Raw genomic sequence first — 12,541 nt, 5'->3', positions numbered from 1 at the left:
CTTCCTTCCTCCCTCCCTTCCTCTCTCCCTTCCTTCCTTCCTTCCTTCCTTCCTTCCTTCCTTCCTTCCTTCCTTCCTTCCTTCCTTCCTTCCTTCCTTCCTTCCCCCCCCTTAAATCATAGCCGGAACATTGTCTGGGAGATAAGTTAGCCCAACTCTTTCCTTATCCATATATATGCACCCACTTATGCCACTTATGAAATGTGTATATAACACACATGATGTATATATAAGTAGTAGACATGCATAAACATATAACAATATGGATACACACGTATAGATGTCACACATAGCATATATGTATATGTGACATATACACACACATGAACCATACACACATATGGAAATGGACCCTTAAAAGGAAATGACTTAACTATAAGGTCAACACAGTTAACTAGGAGCAGAGTAGAACAGACCTTCTGATTCCACTCAGTCTTTTTTCCCCCACTATGTCATGCCTTTCTTGGGGTTGACTGAAGAGCCATACTCCTTCAGAACAAGGCCAGCATCATCTTGACTATTTATTGCCTCTTCCTCCAGGGGCTAACACTGGGTCTTCCTCAGAGTAGATGCTCCATAGATATTGGTTGATTAAATCAATGAATGGTTGCCAGGATGGTCACTGGGTACCACGGACAGGGGCGAGCCCTGAAAAGCCCTCCTCTCCATCCGGTATCTGTTCCTACTCATGTCTTACACCAGAAATACTACCCGAGTCCTTCCATTGGGCCTTAGAACCCCCTGCCAAAATCCATCCACATTATCTGGGACGATTCACTAAGCCATCACTGGCTCCATCCTCACCCTCAAATATGCACTATTTGTTTTATCAGATTATCTGATTTCTTCTCATCACATAGCAGGCCTTGGAGGGGAGAACCCACAAGAGAGACATGTGTGCGTATATCAATCATGTATGTATACACATAACTGGGCAGCTAGGTGGTGCCATAGTGCATGGAGCACTGGGCTTGGAATCAGGAAGACTCATCTTCATGTGTCCAAATCTGGCCTCACCTATTCATTAGCTATATGACCCTGGGCAAGTCCCTTCACCCTGTTTACCTCAGTTTCCTCAGCTGTCAAACGAGCTGGAGAAAGACATGGCAAACCATTTCAGTAACTTTGTCTAGAAAACCCCAAATTGGGTCAAGAAGAGTCAGAAGGACTGAATGACAAGAAGATACCTGTTAGGAATATATAGATAGAGAGAGGAGAGGGAGAAGGAGGGAGAGGGAATGATGGGGAAGAGATACAGAAAGAGATAGCAGATAGAGATAGAGACAGAGAAAGAAAGGGAGAGGGGAGAAAAACAGAGACAGAAATAGAGTGGGAGGGAGGAGAGACAGACACAGAGATAGAAATGGAGAGAGAAGAGAGAGCGAGAGAGGGAGGGAGGACAGAGACAAGAGAGGAAGGGAGGCGGGACGCAGAGAGAAGCAGGTTCCTTTTCTGAATGAGATTCATTAGGGGTGGCTTTTAACAGCTCACTGTGTGTAGAGAGGAGAACCAGGACTGTTTGGTGGAAGGAAGGAGCCAGCCTTCATTTCACCTCTGAAATAGCTAATGGACAGGCATGGCAGATGGAGAGCTGGATTGCAGCCAACCAGCCCTGTGTTCAAGTCTCTTCTGACACCTCTGATGTGTCCTAGCTATGTGACTATGGGCAGGGCACTCATCCCCTTGGTTCTAGGCAACTCAGCTCCTTGGGGTTCTAAGACTCTAAAAAGTTGTGCAAAAAGCACTGAGTTGCACCGGGAGAGGGAGTTCCCTCACCTGGGAGTTCCCAGTGGTAGTGAATTCCCAATCCTAATCCCTAGTACATGTGGGCAGTGGGGTGCTGGTCACTAGTTGAGTCCCAACCCTTCTAAGGCATCCAGGCTTCTGATCCTGAGCGTAGACCCTCAAAGGGCCTGTCCCTTAGCTTTCTCTGATTGATGTATGGCCCCTAGCCCTCAGGTACCTGAAGAGGTACTGAGTCTCTCCTTTTTCTTTTTTTGAACCCTTACCTTGCACCTTAGAATCAATGCTCCATATTGGTTCCAAAGCAGAAGAATGATAAGGGCTAGGCAATGGGGGTTAAGTGACTTGCCCAGGGTCACCCAGCTAGGCAGTGTCTGAGGCCAGATTTGAACCCAGGACCTCCTGTCTCTAGGCCTGGCTCTCAATCCACTGAGCCACCCAGCTCCCCCATTTGCTTTATGGTTGATTCCTTTGGTTTATTGTCTCTACAGGGCCAGAGCCAAATGACAAAACTGACAGCCAGGACAAGAGGTAAGTCTCCAAACCATGACTCCAGAGCCTTCCCCATGGCTTTCCGTATTTGTTTTGGAGGCTCTGAGGGCTGTCAGAGATGGAGGCACACTTCTCACGGGTTAGACAGGTTGGGTGACTGAAAGGGGAATGGGGACTTTGCAGGATTTTCTAGTTGGACTTTGTTTTGAGTGTTTGCTCCCTGGCTTCTTGGGCAGCAGGATGTCTAACAAAAGCCCTGGCTTGGCAGCAAAGAGATGATGGAGGAAGCAAAGGGAGGTAGATAGAAAGGAGCGGAGCTGGGATTTGAACCCATTTTCACTACAATATGTTGCCTCTATCTTCCATACCAAGACAGTTAGGTGGTGTAATGGATAGAGTGCTGAACTCGGAATCAGGGAGATTCATACTTTCTGAGTTCAAATCCAGTCTTAGGCAAGCCACCAAGCCCTGTTTGCCTCAGTTTCCTCATATGTCAAATGAGCTGGAGAAGGAAATGGCAAAGCATGTCAGTATTTTTGCCAAGAAAATCCCCAGTGGGGTCCGGAAGAATCAGACATAACTGAGAAATGACTGACCAATGGAAAATTAGCTCTCCAGGGGACTTAGAATTAGGAAGACCTGAGTTCAAATGTTTGAGCTGTGTGTTCCTAGATGAGACTCTAAACCTCTCTGTCTGACTCAATTTCTTCAGCTATAAAATGAGGATAGTAATAGCTCCTGCCTCCCAGGGCTCTTGTTAGGATTAAACGAGAGACTATTTGTAAAGCCTGGCACATAGTAAATACATAAAAAAAGCTTGTTCTCTCCCTTTCCTCTTCTTCCCAGGCCTGGAAAAAGAGTTATAAAATGGCTGGTGCAGGGTTTCGAAAAAATGTTGCCTCATCCTCCACCCCAACTGCTGAAAATTTCCGAGGTGAGTGAGAGGATGAGCCTCTTTGGGGGCCACAGTAGCAGAACTAGTGGGAGCAGAGAATCTGTATCCCTTTCCCCCATATAGGCATAACTAGGGTGGGGTGATCTGAGCCTTTTTTCAGGCTAGCAAATTTAGAGGGCTTATTCTTCCCTTTAGAGAATTTCTATCCTTTGACTGCATAGTAACCAGAAGTCAGCACCTTGTTAAAGACTTACAAAAGGAAGCTTCCAGGTGACATGATGCTGGGGGGACCTTTTCCCTCACTTCTGTCCCTCACCCTCAACAATGGCATCAAGTCAGTGCCCCAGCTTCTTTTCACAGTAGGTCTTGACTCATTTCTCCTCTCCCCTACTTGAGGGTACCTTTTGGCCACTCGCCCTAGGCCAGTGATGGCAAACCTTTTAGAGACCAAGTGCCCAAACTGCAACCCTCATGCTGCATGTGATCCCCCCACCTTACCTCTGACAGGGAGAGAGGAAGCACTCCCATTGGGCTGCTAGGCAGAGGGGCAGATGATGAGAGAAATGTCCTCAGACATGTGTGGAGAGGGGAAAGGGAATGCCCCCCTCTGGCATACATGCCATAGATTCACCAACATGGCCCTAGAATGTAGTTTGCACTGCAGCCCATGTGCAAAGGATTCCTAGTCGTAGTTCTGGTCCCATCCACTGCTCTTCCAAAACCATCATGCAGACCAGTGCCAGAGGGAAGTCTTGGTGGGCTTGTCAAAGGAGCAATGATTGTCTTATAAGATATCTTTATACTGGTGGCTTAGGACAAGTGATGATGCCTCAGTTTCCACATCTGTAAAATGTAAGAGTTAGAAGACTTAAAGGTTCTTTGATGTCCCTAGTTATCCTTGCATAAGGGTGAAAGTAGGCTGCTGGTGCTATTTTTTTTTAAGACCTTTACCTTCCATTTTACTCAATACTAAGTATTGATTTCAAGGCAGAACTCTGAGAGGTAAGGGCTAGGCAATTGGGATCGAGTGACTTGCCCAGAGTCATGCAGAGAGGATGTGTCTGAGGACATATTTGTACCCAGAACACTTCCCATTTCTATGTCTGGCTCTGTATCCATTGAACCCCTTAGCTGGCTGTCCCTGTTGGTGCTATATTAAGAGGGGTCTTCAAATTGACCTTGAATAAGGGACACCCAGACTAATGGTAAGAATATCCACCCTCTGCCTCACCATCAACGAAAGGCAGAAAACTTGTCGAATCAATGTGCTTGTAGAATTGAAAAATTCGAGGTGGAGGAGGCCATCTGACTAACCCCCACATTTTACAGATGTGGATACCAAGGCTTGAGAAAAGGACCCCAGAATCCTCTAGTCTAACCCTCTCCTTTACAGATGTAGTAACTGAGGCTCCCAGAGGTTGAGTGACTTGCCCAAGGTTGCACTGCTTAGTAAGTAGGTTTCAAACGCAACTTTTCTGGATTTTTTATCTAGTCTTCTTTACACTAACCCAACCTGCCTCAGTCAGCAAATCTTTGTTGAATGCCTATTATGTACCCATCCCTTTTCTAAGCAAGGCAATACTGTAAAGGGATTGGCAGAAGGAAAGTTAGTCCCATTGTAGGGGAGCAGAAAAGACAGAAGCGAGCTCCTTGCCCTCTTCTATGTATGGGACAATTCTAAGGTAGCCCAAGATAGGACAGTAGCCAGAATTATAAAATTAATAGTGGCAAAGGAGTTCAGAGAAGGGAGCTATCAATGTGAAACTCAAGTAAGCAGGGAAGCCTTCTAGGAGGAGGTGGGGGTTTGGAACAAGCTTTAATGGTTGGTTTGATGATTCAGATCTGATTTATTAAGAACAGAACAGAGTAAACAAATCCAATGTAGGGAATTTTTTTCAGGATACTAATATTTAGAGCTAGAAGTGACCTTAGAAATCATGTTCCCTATTCCTTTCCTACCATTTTGGAGATGAGAAGACTGAGGTCCAGAGGGGTTAAGTGATCACATAGGTAGCAGGGTAGGGCCCTTGGCATCCCTTCTGGCTCTAGTGGTATGTGGCTTACTGGTAGATGGCAAGACCATCCGAGGGACCCTCATTCCCCTCCAGTTTTTCCAGGCTCTCATCTTCCATGGGGTCTGGAAGCTTGGGTATAAGTAAGCATTGCTCTGGCAGACCTTGTGGGGATGGAGGGTCCCCAGAATTACATGGTGATCATGTTCTCTGGAAGTGGGGAGCTTTGGTGAAGCTGGGCCTTGGAAGTTGGGGGCTTCGGTTGGAGACATTTTAAAAGCCCCCACCAGGGGGCTGACCTTTCCACACCCACCCAAAGCCCCTATGATCATTTCCCTGAAGTCTTCAAAGTCTTTGGTCATTGCTGCAGCTGTGTATTGTGGGAGAGTGGGGGAGGATTGTCCGGTGCTCAGGGGGTGACCTTCTCCTGTGGGGTTAGCTTGGATGGAAATTTCCCAGTGATCAGTGCTTTTGATGTTGATACAGGCAGGCTGTACCGGGCTTGACGAAGCAGTGACCGAACCAGGTAAGGCTGACAGTGAATGGGCAAATGGCTCAGAAATGGAAGCATTAAGTCAGGTTGTGGGGAGGGGATAAGTGGCCTAGATAGGTAACAGGTGATCTACTCCTTCTAGAACTTAGCCAGCTTGGAGTGGACCTGGGAGAGGGAGGGCTGAGCAGACAAAGTTTCAGTATTTTGTGGGTTGGAGTGGGAGGTACTTTATGCTTTTTTCCCAGGACCATTCAGGAGAGATGCTTGGATAATTTGAAACTTTGACCCCATCAGTTTTGCCACTGGTCCTTCTCTTCTAGCATCAGCACCCCCAGAAGTTCAGCCAGAGCCCCAGGCAGAGGAGAAAGAGCCCCCACCAGAGAATCCTACCCCAGTGCCAGCTTCCCAAAGCCCTGAGGAGCCGCCTGCAGAACAGGAGAGCCAGCCAACTACCTTGTCTGCTTCCTGCCTTCCTCCTTCTGGGGACCGTGCCAGGTAACTTGGGGGAGGGGTACCGGTTTTCCAAGTTCCTTGAAGTTTTCCGCTCTCCACATTCCAAAGGAGGAAGAAGTAACTAAGTGAAATAAGACAAGAATGGTTGAGGACACAACTTCCCCCTTTACCTGTCCAGGTATTAGTGAGGTAGAATAGTGGATAGAGCACTGAGGAAGATCTGAATTCAAATCCTGCCTCAGACATTGGCTGTATGGTCCTGGGCAAATCACTTAATCACCATTTGGCTCAGTTTCTTCATCTGTAAAATGAGGATAATAATAGACACCTATATTGAAGGGTTCTTGTGAGAGTCAAATAAGACAATATCTGTAAAGTACTTTGCAAGTCTTAAAGCATTATGTGTTAGCTAATATTATTGTATATAAGAATTAGCTACTATTTTTATTAGCTATTGGGTGGCAATAATGAGCTGGCCTCCATTGTCCTTCAGGGGCTCTGCTCTGGTCTTTTTTTCTTCTCACACCTTTAAGTTCAAGAGAAAGATGAGTTTTGGGGAGAGCGGATATAGGGCCATGAAAGTGGAAACTGGGGAAGGACTATTGGCCAGGGCCTCTTGATCAGACTCTAGACCAAATCTCAGGGAACCTATAATGAGCCAGGGAGAGGAGCAAGGGCAGCGAGGTGGCTCAGTGGATTGAAAACCAGGCTCAGAGACAGGAGATCCTAGGTTCAAATTTGACCTCCAATACCACTTCCTGGCTGTGTGTGTCCCTGGACAAGTCACTTCACCCCCATTGCCTAGCCCTTACTGCTCTTTTGCCTTGGAGCCAATACACCGTATTGATTCTAAGATGGAAGGCAGAGGAACAGGAATCACAGGTACCAGGACTGCTTTCAAGAGAACTTTTCTGTCCACCAGGCTGATAGGATGGGTCAAGAAGAGGCTGGAGATGGTGATTCCTCAGCCTGTTCCTCGAGGGAAGGTGTTACAGGTGAGTGGAGAGGCTTTCTGGCAGTGAGTAATTTCCACAGTTAGAGCATGGCTCTTGGGGAAGAGGAAGGGAGGGAAGCCCTGAGCCCTGAGTCCCAGCATTCCAATTGTCTCTGAGTTCCCAACCTCAGCCAGATGAGAAGAAAAATTCTCCCAAAGGGGATTGACACTTGGCTATGCAATTTGGTATCTTAGAGAGATTTCATGTCAACTAAACCCTACACAAAGATCCCTGTCAACGCACATTGGCTTGGAAAACCACACAGTAACATTATCTATGTTCTATTGTATTTTTATGTATTTTGTTAAATAGTTCCCAGCTACATTTTCATCTGGTTCTGGGCAGCACTAGGGAATGATCTAGGAACTTTCTCATGTAGCTATTTCTGGGCTCTCAGAATTGACCCACCCAAGATATCAGCATCCTTCAAGGCTCATCAACCTGGTTCCCAGAGCCAGAATTGTTCTATGGGGATTGGCACTAGGACCCAAAGCTGTATAACTTTTCAGGCCAGTCCCCTGCTTCAGCCTTATTCTAGAACCCATGCACCCACAACTCAAGACTGCCTTTGAACTAAGCGGTCAGCTCCCACGGTCCACCCATGGATTTCTGCCCTCCCTCCCTCCCTCCCTCCCACTCACTTCCTAGTATTCTTCTCTTGCCAGTTGTGCAGAATAGATCAATAAGGTTCACTCCCTCTCCCACTGGACTTCATTCACTAAAGAATGCGGTAGCTGCCCTTGCCTAGCATGAAGGCTTCTCTTCATATCTATTGGCTTTCCCCTTCTGGTTTTTAGCCATAAGAGTCGATCTCTAGAGCCTCCTCCAGCCCCCAAATTCTGGGACTCTTTGACATTCATTCAACCCACATTCTTCTGATTGGCATGGAAAATTCTTCACAGCTTGCTTCCAGTCTTCCTCTCTGGCGTCCCCCATCACTCCCCTCCTCGCACTCTTTCTATGGTCCGTCCAAACTGACCTTTTTGCTGTTCCTTACAAACCAACACTCCCATCTCCTTCCTGTCTCCAAGCCTTTGCTCTGGTCATCACCCCCTGCCTGGGACTCCTTCTCTCCTCATCTCTGGCTCTCAGACTCTCTTCCTTCAAGGTTCTGCTAAAGCGCCACCTTCTACAAGAAGTCTTCTCTGATCCCTTAGCTACTAGTTCTGTGCCCCCTTAAAGTACCTTGTATGTCATCAAAGCACACACATGTTATATGCATAGGTGCACACTTATGTATATATTTGCATCCACATGTATATGTAGTGTCTCCCCCATGTAGTAAATGTTTTGTGAATGTTATCGATTGTTTCTTTGAACAAGCTTTGATTAAGTGTCTACTATGTGTCTGTGCTAAAGATACAGAACCTAAAATGAAACAGTTTCTGCCCCTGAGGAACTAATATTCTACTGGGGGTGGAAGAAGACGACTCAGAATAGGGAGCCAGTGAGTGTTATTGAACAGCAGAGTTACACTATATTAAGCTGTGTTTTAAGAAAATTGGAGTTGGGGGGTTGGGGTAGACGGCCAGGCTGGAGTCAGGAAGTTTTGAGTTCAAATGTGACCTCAAACACTTCCTAGCTTTGTGTCCCTGGGCAAGTCACTTAACCCAATTGCCTATCCCTTGCCATTCTTCTGCCACGGAACGGACACGGAGTACCGATTTGCGGGCGGAAGGTGAGGAAGAAGAACGTTTGGGAGGGATTTTTGGCAATGATTATTTGTTTCTTTCTGCCATTGTAGGAGCTGGAAACTCCCTCCCAGGCCACGGTGCAAAACAGTAAGTGACTGACGTGGGAGCCCTTGAGTTGGGTGGGTTAATTCGTGCCCTGCGGGCTGAGCCCAGGTAGGCTCGGTGGGGATCGTGTCTGGTCCAGCTTTGTCATGAGTACGATGTCTGCGATTCTTGGGATCGCCTGTGCTGGGGGCTGCCCTGGACCATTTCAGCCTGGGATGAAGGGAGCTGTGCTTAAGCCATCCTCCCCGAGAGATATCAGCGCCAAGCAAGGGATTAAGAACGGGGATCTGGCTAATTTAATTCCTCCTGCCTTGGTCAGTCTCGCCGCCTTATTTAAAATGTCAGGAGTCCAGAAATGCCCCTGTGGAAAATTAGAAGTAATGAGAGGTAAAGGCCTTGGATTAAAAAAAAAAAGGGACTCCACTAGGAGGCATGGGAGAGTTTACTCTGGGAGACACGGATTGGCAAACGGGATGTAAGAGGTCTAGAGGACTCTCTAGTTCTCCTCCAGGAATACTGAGCTGGAAAAGAGGAAGGAAGGAAAGTTATAAGCATTTATTAAGCGCCTACTATATCCCAGATACCACACTAAGCACCTCACTATTTGATATCCCTATAACAACCTTGGGGGGTAGGTGCTATTATTATCTCCATTGATAGATGAGAAAACGGAGGCAAACAGGGTAAGTGACTTGCCTAGGGTCACAACTCAGCTAGAAAGTGTCCGAGGCCAAATTTGAACTCAGGTTTTCCTGATTCTAGGCCTGACTCTCTAGCCCAGTGTCTCTAGGTAGGCAGAGGTGGGTTTAGGCTTGGGGAATCTTGATGGAGAAGAGTCACTGTGTTGTCTCTTCTTATCCCAGGCGCCCTGAGGACCCCCTGCCTAATGGTGGGTTTCAATCTTATCCAAGGTCCAATGATTCAGAATGGGAGTCCAGGCCTGGGAAATCACCTCTAACGGAATATCCCCTCCCCTCATACTGATCAGAAGCTCATTTGGCATTGATGGTTTTAGATAATTATCTGGGAGCCCTGAGGCCACAATCCCACATTGTCAGAGGTGGGACTCAAACTCAGGTCCTTTTGACTCCAAGGTTAGATCCCTTCCTGTTACTCTATACCAGGGGTCGGCAACGTATGGCTCTTGAGCCATATCTGGCTCTTTCTGCAGGAGCCATAAAGCTAATTTTTTTTCAGGCGCTGTTACAGGAGCGGCACTGTGAGCACTGTACGGTTCTCACGAAATTACATTTTAAAAAATGTGGCGTTTATGGCTCTTATGACCAAAAAGGTTGCCGACCCCTGCTCTATACGATGCTTGTCTTCCTTCTACAACCAACCATTTGTGCTGGAACTACAAAGGCAAAAATAAAGGAGTTCCTCCCCTCCAGGAGCTTACAGTTGAGCTCTAGGGGAGACATGTACAAGGATAGAGAAGACATATACCAAATAAATGCAAGTAGAATTTTGGGAGGGAAGGCATTTAGCAGCAGAGATGGTGCTTTGGCAGAATTGTTGAAGGGCAAAAAGGATGCCAAGAGGCGGAGGTAGGTGGGAGTGGGTCCGTTCCAGGGCAGAGTCACAGCCTAAGGATTAATAATTAAAATGTGTTCATTAGCATTTATTAAATTATTAAACTAATTACAATTAAAAATTAAAATGCAATTACTAGTTTAGGTCTAGCTCTTTTCCTTTTCAAAATCCATTGCCACGTACTGTCTCATTTCACTTCTTTGAGGCAAGGAGGGATAGGGATTTTGATTCCAATTTGACAGATAAGAAAACTGAGACCTGGAGAAATGAAAATATTGATAGAGTCAAGACTTGAACTCAAGTCATAGAATCATAGGATTTATAGCTAGAAAGCTCCTTTATTGCTATTGTTGTTGTTTGGTCATGCCCAACTCTTTTAAGTTTTCTTGGCAGATATACTGGTGCGGTTTGCCATTTCCTTCTCCAGTTCATTTGACAGATGAGAAAACTGAAGCAAACAAGGTCACATATAGCTAGTATCTGAATCCAGATTTGAATTCATAAAGATGAGTCTTCCTGCCTCTAGGCCTGGCACCCTATCCATTGCACCATCTAATTGCCCTTCCTTTGAGGTTTTTCTTGGTAAAGATACTAGAGTGATTTGTTATTTCCTTCTCAAGATTATTTTATAGATGAGGAAATCGAGGCAAATGGGGTAGAGTGACATGCCCCCGGGTCAAATAGCTAGTCTGATGCGATAGAGGTGTGAAAGTTGGTAAACATCTGAGGTTAGATTTGAACTCAGATCTTCCTGACTCCAGTCTCAACCTTCTCCACTGCTCCACCTAGTTGCCTCTAAATTGACAAAGAAGCAAATTTTGTCATGAAGCAATGGGAACTTCCCAATAATCAGAACCATGGGAAAACCAGTAGGGTAGGAGCTCTATTCTTCCTCTCTAGAGATCTTCCATCAAGAGTTGTATGCCCTTTTGGGTGTCCTGAAGAGGAAGTTATCCTTGTTCAAGTCGTGGTTGGACTAGTAGGCTTTTGAGGTCTCATCCCACTCTGAGATGCTGTGATTCATGGCCTCTCTGCTCCTTGACCTTTCTTTCCATCCTTCCTGTGACTTCAGTGATCCTTCATTAATACATAGAGATAGGACCTTCTCTATAATTTTGTAGATAAGCCTTAGGAGGCTAAGCCTGAAGGGCTTAGAGAGGTTAAGTATAGTAAAAGGTATATCCAAGATGGAGATGCCACAGGGAATAGGACCGAACTGAGCCAATGAAGGAAGAGTTGAGGATTTTGGGATACAGAGAAAAAGAAGGCATGTAATACAGCTTATGTGAATGTACAAAGATGGGATGGAGTCTCGGATGGGAGGAACAGCTAATAATATGGTCTGGTTAGGGCAGTATTTTGTAAAGTGAAATAATATGAAATAGAAAGCTAGGTGGAAACCAAATTGTGGAGGAGCTCAAGTGGCAGGCTGAAGAATTTGTATGTTAGCTAATAGACGATACAAAGCTATTGAGAACTTGTGAACTGGGCAGAGATATAATCAGACCTGTGTCTTGGGAAGGTTATTTTGGCAGATGTATAGAGAAAGGTCTGAAGAAACAGGGAAACAAATTATAAAGCTAATTTAATTATTCAAGTAGACATGATAAAAGCCTGGAATTACTGTAGTGACTTCAAATGGAGAAGAGGATCCCCTTTGATGTGTTATAAAGGCAGAATTTATACTTTATAGTTGATTAGTTATAGTTTCTGAGGTACTGTAGAAGGCAGAATCAAGGGCAACTGAAATGAGGAACCTAAGCAACTGGAGAAATAATGGTACCTTCAACAGAAACAGCAAAGTCTGTAGGTGGCACTGGTTTTGGGAGAAAGATAAGGACTTCTGTTTTGGACATACTGAGCTAGAGGAACTGCACTGGTGTATTTCCCCTTTAAAGGAATCAAGCCAAGATGATACCATTCAATAATTATGAAAATTTAGTAGATAAGAAAATGAAGTCAAGAATAATTATAACAGCACATTCATGAAACTGGGTCACAGTATCCTATTAATGCACATAGTATCCATGGGTGAGTGGTATAAATTTATGGAAAATCTAAGAGGGAAGCCCATATGTCCAAAGCAATTCACAACTCTGTTTAAGGACTTAATGTCCTTTCTTCCTTTCCTTTCTCTCTTTTCCTCCCTCTCTCCTTTCCTCCCTCTCTCCTTTCCTCCTTCTTTC

General features: G+C 45.6%; 1 protein-coding gene across 1 annotated transcript in view; it reads left to right on the top strand.

Moving 5' to 3' along the window:
* Positions 1-12,541, top strand: part of LOC123233205 (cyclic nucleotide-gated cation channel beta-1-like) — a 77,237-nt gene that overhangs the window by 23,060 nt on the left and 41,636 nt on the right. Inside the window, exons 6-12 of the mRNA XM_044659355.1 lie at positions 2,235-2,274; positions 3,082-3,169; positions 5,629-5,668; positions 5,956-6,130; positions 7,011-7,083; positions 8,828-8,864; positions 11,256-11,325. Coding sequence (XP_044515290.1) covers positions 2,235-2,274; positions 3,082-3,169; positions 5,629-5,668; positions 5,956-6,130; positions 7,011-7,083; positions 8,828-8,864; positions 11,256-11,325 — 523 coding nt within the window. The remainder of the gene's footprint in view (positions 1-2,234; positions 2,275-3,081; positions 3,170-5,628; positions 5,669-5,955; positions 6,131-7,010; positions 7,084-8,827; positions 8,865-11,255; positions 11,326-12,541) is intronic.

Source organism: Gracilinanus agilis, chromosome 2 (genome assembly GCF_016433145.1).
Source record: "Gracilinanus agilis isolate LMUSP501 chromosome 2, AgileGrace, whole genome shotgun sequence".
Classification (NCBI taxonomy): domain Eukaryota; kingdom Metazoa; phylum Chordata; class Mammalia; order Didelphimorphia; family Didelphidae; genus Gracilinanus; species Gracilinanus agilis.
Note: the sequence above shows the minus strand (reverse complement) of the source record. Positions and strands in the feature narration are given on the sequence as shown.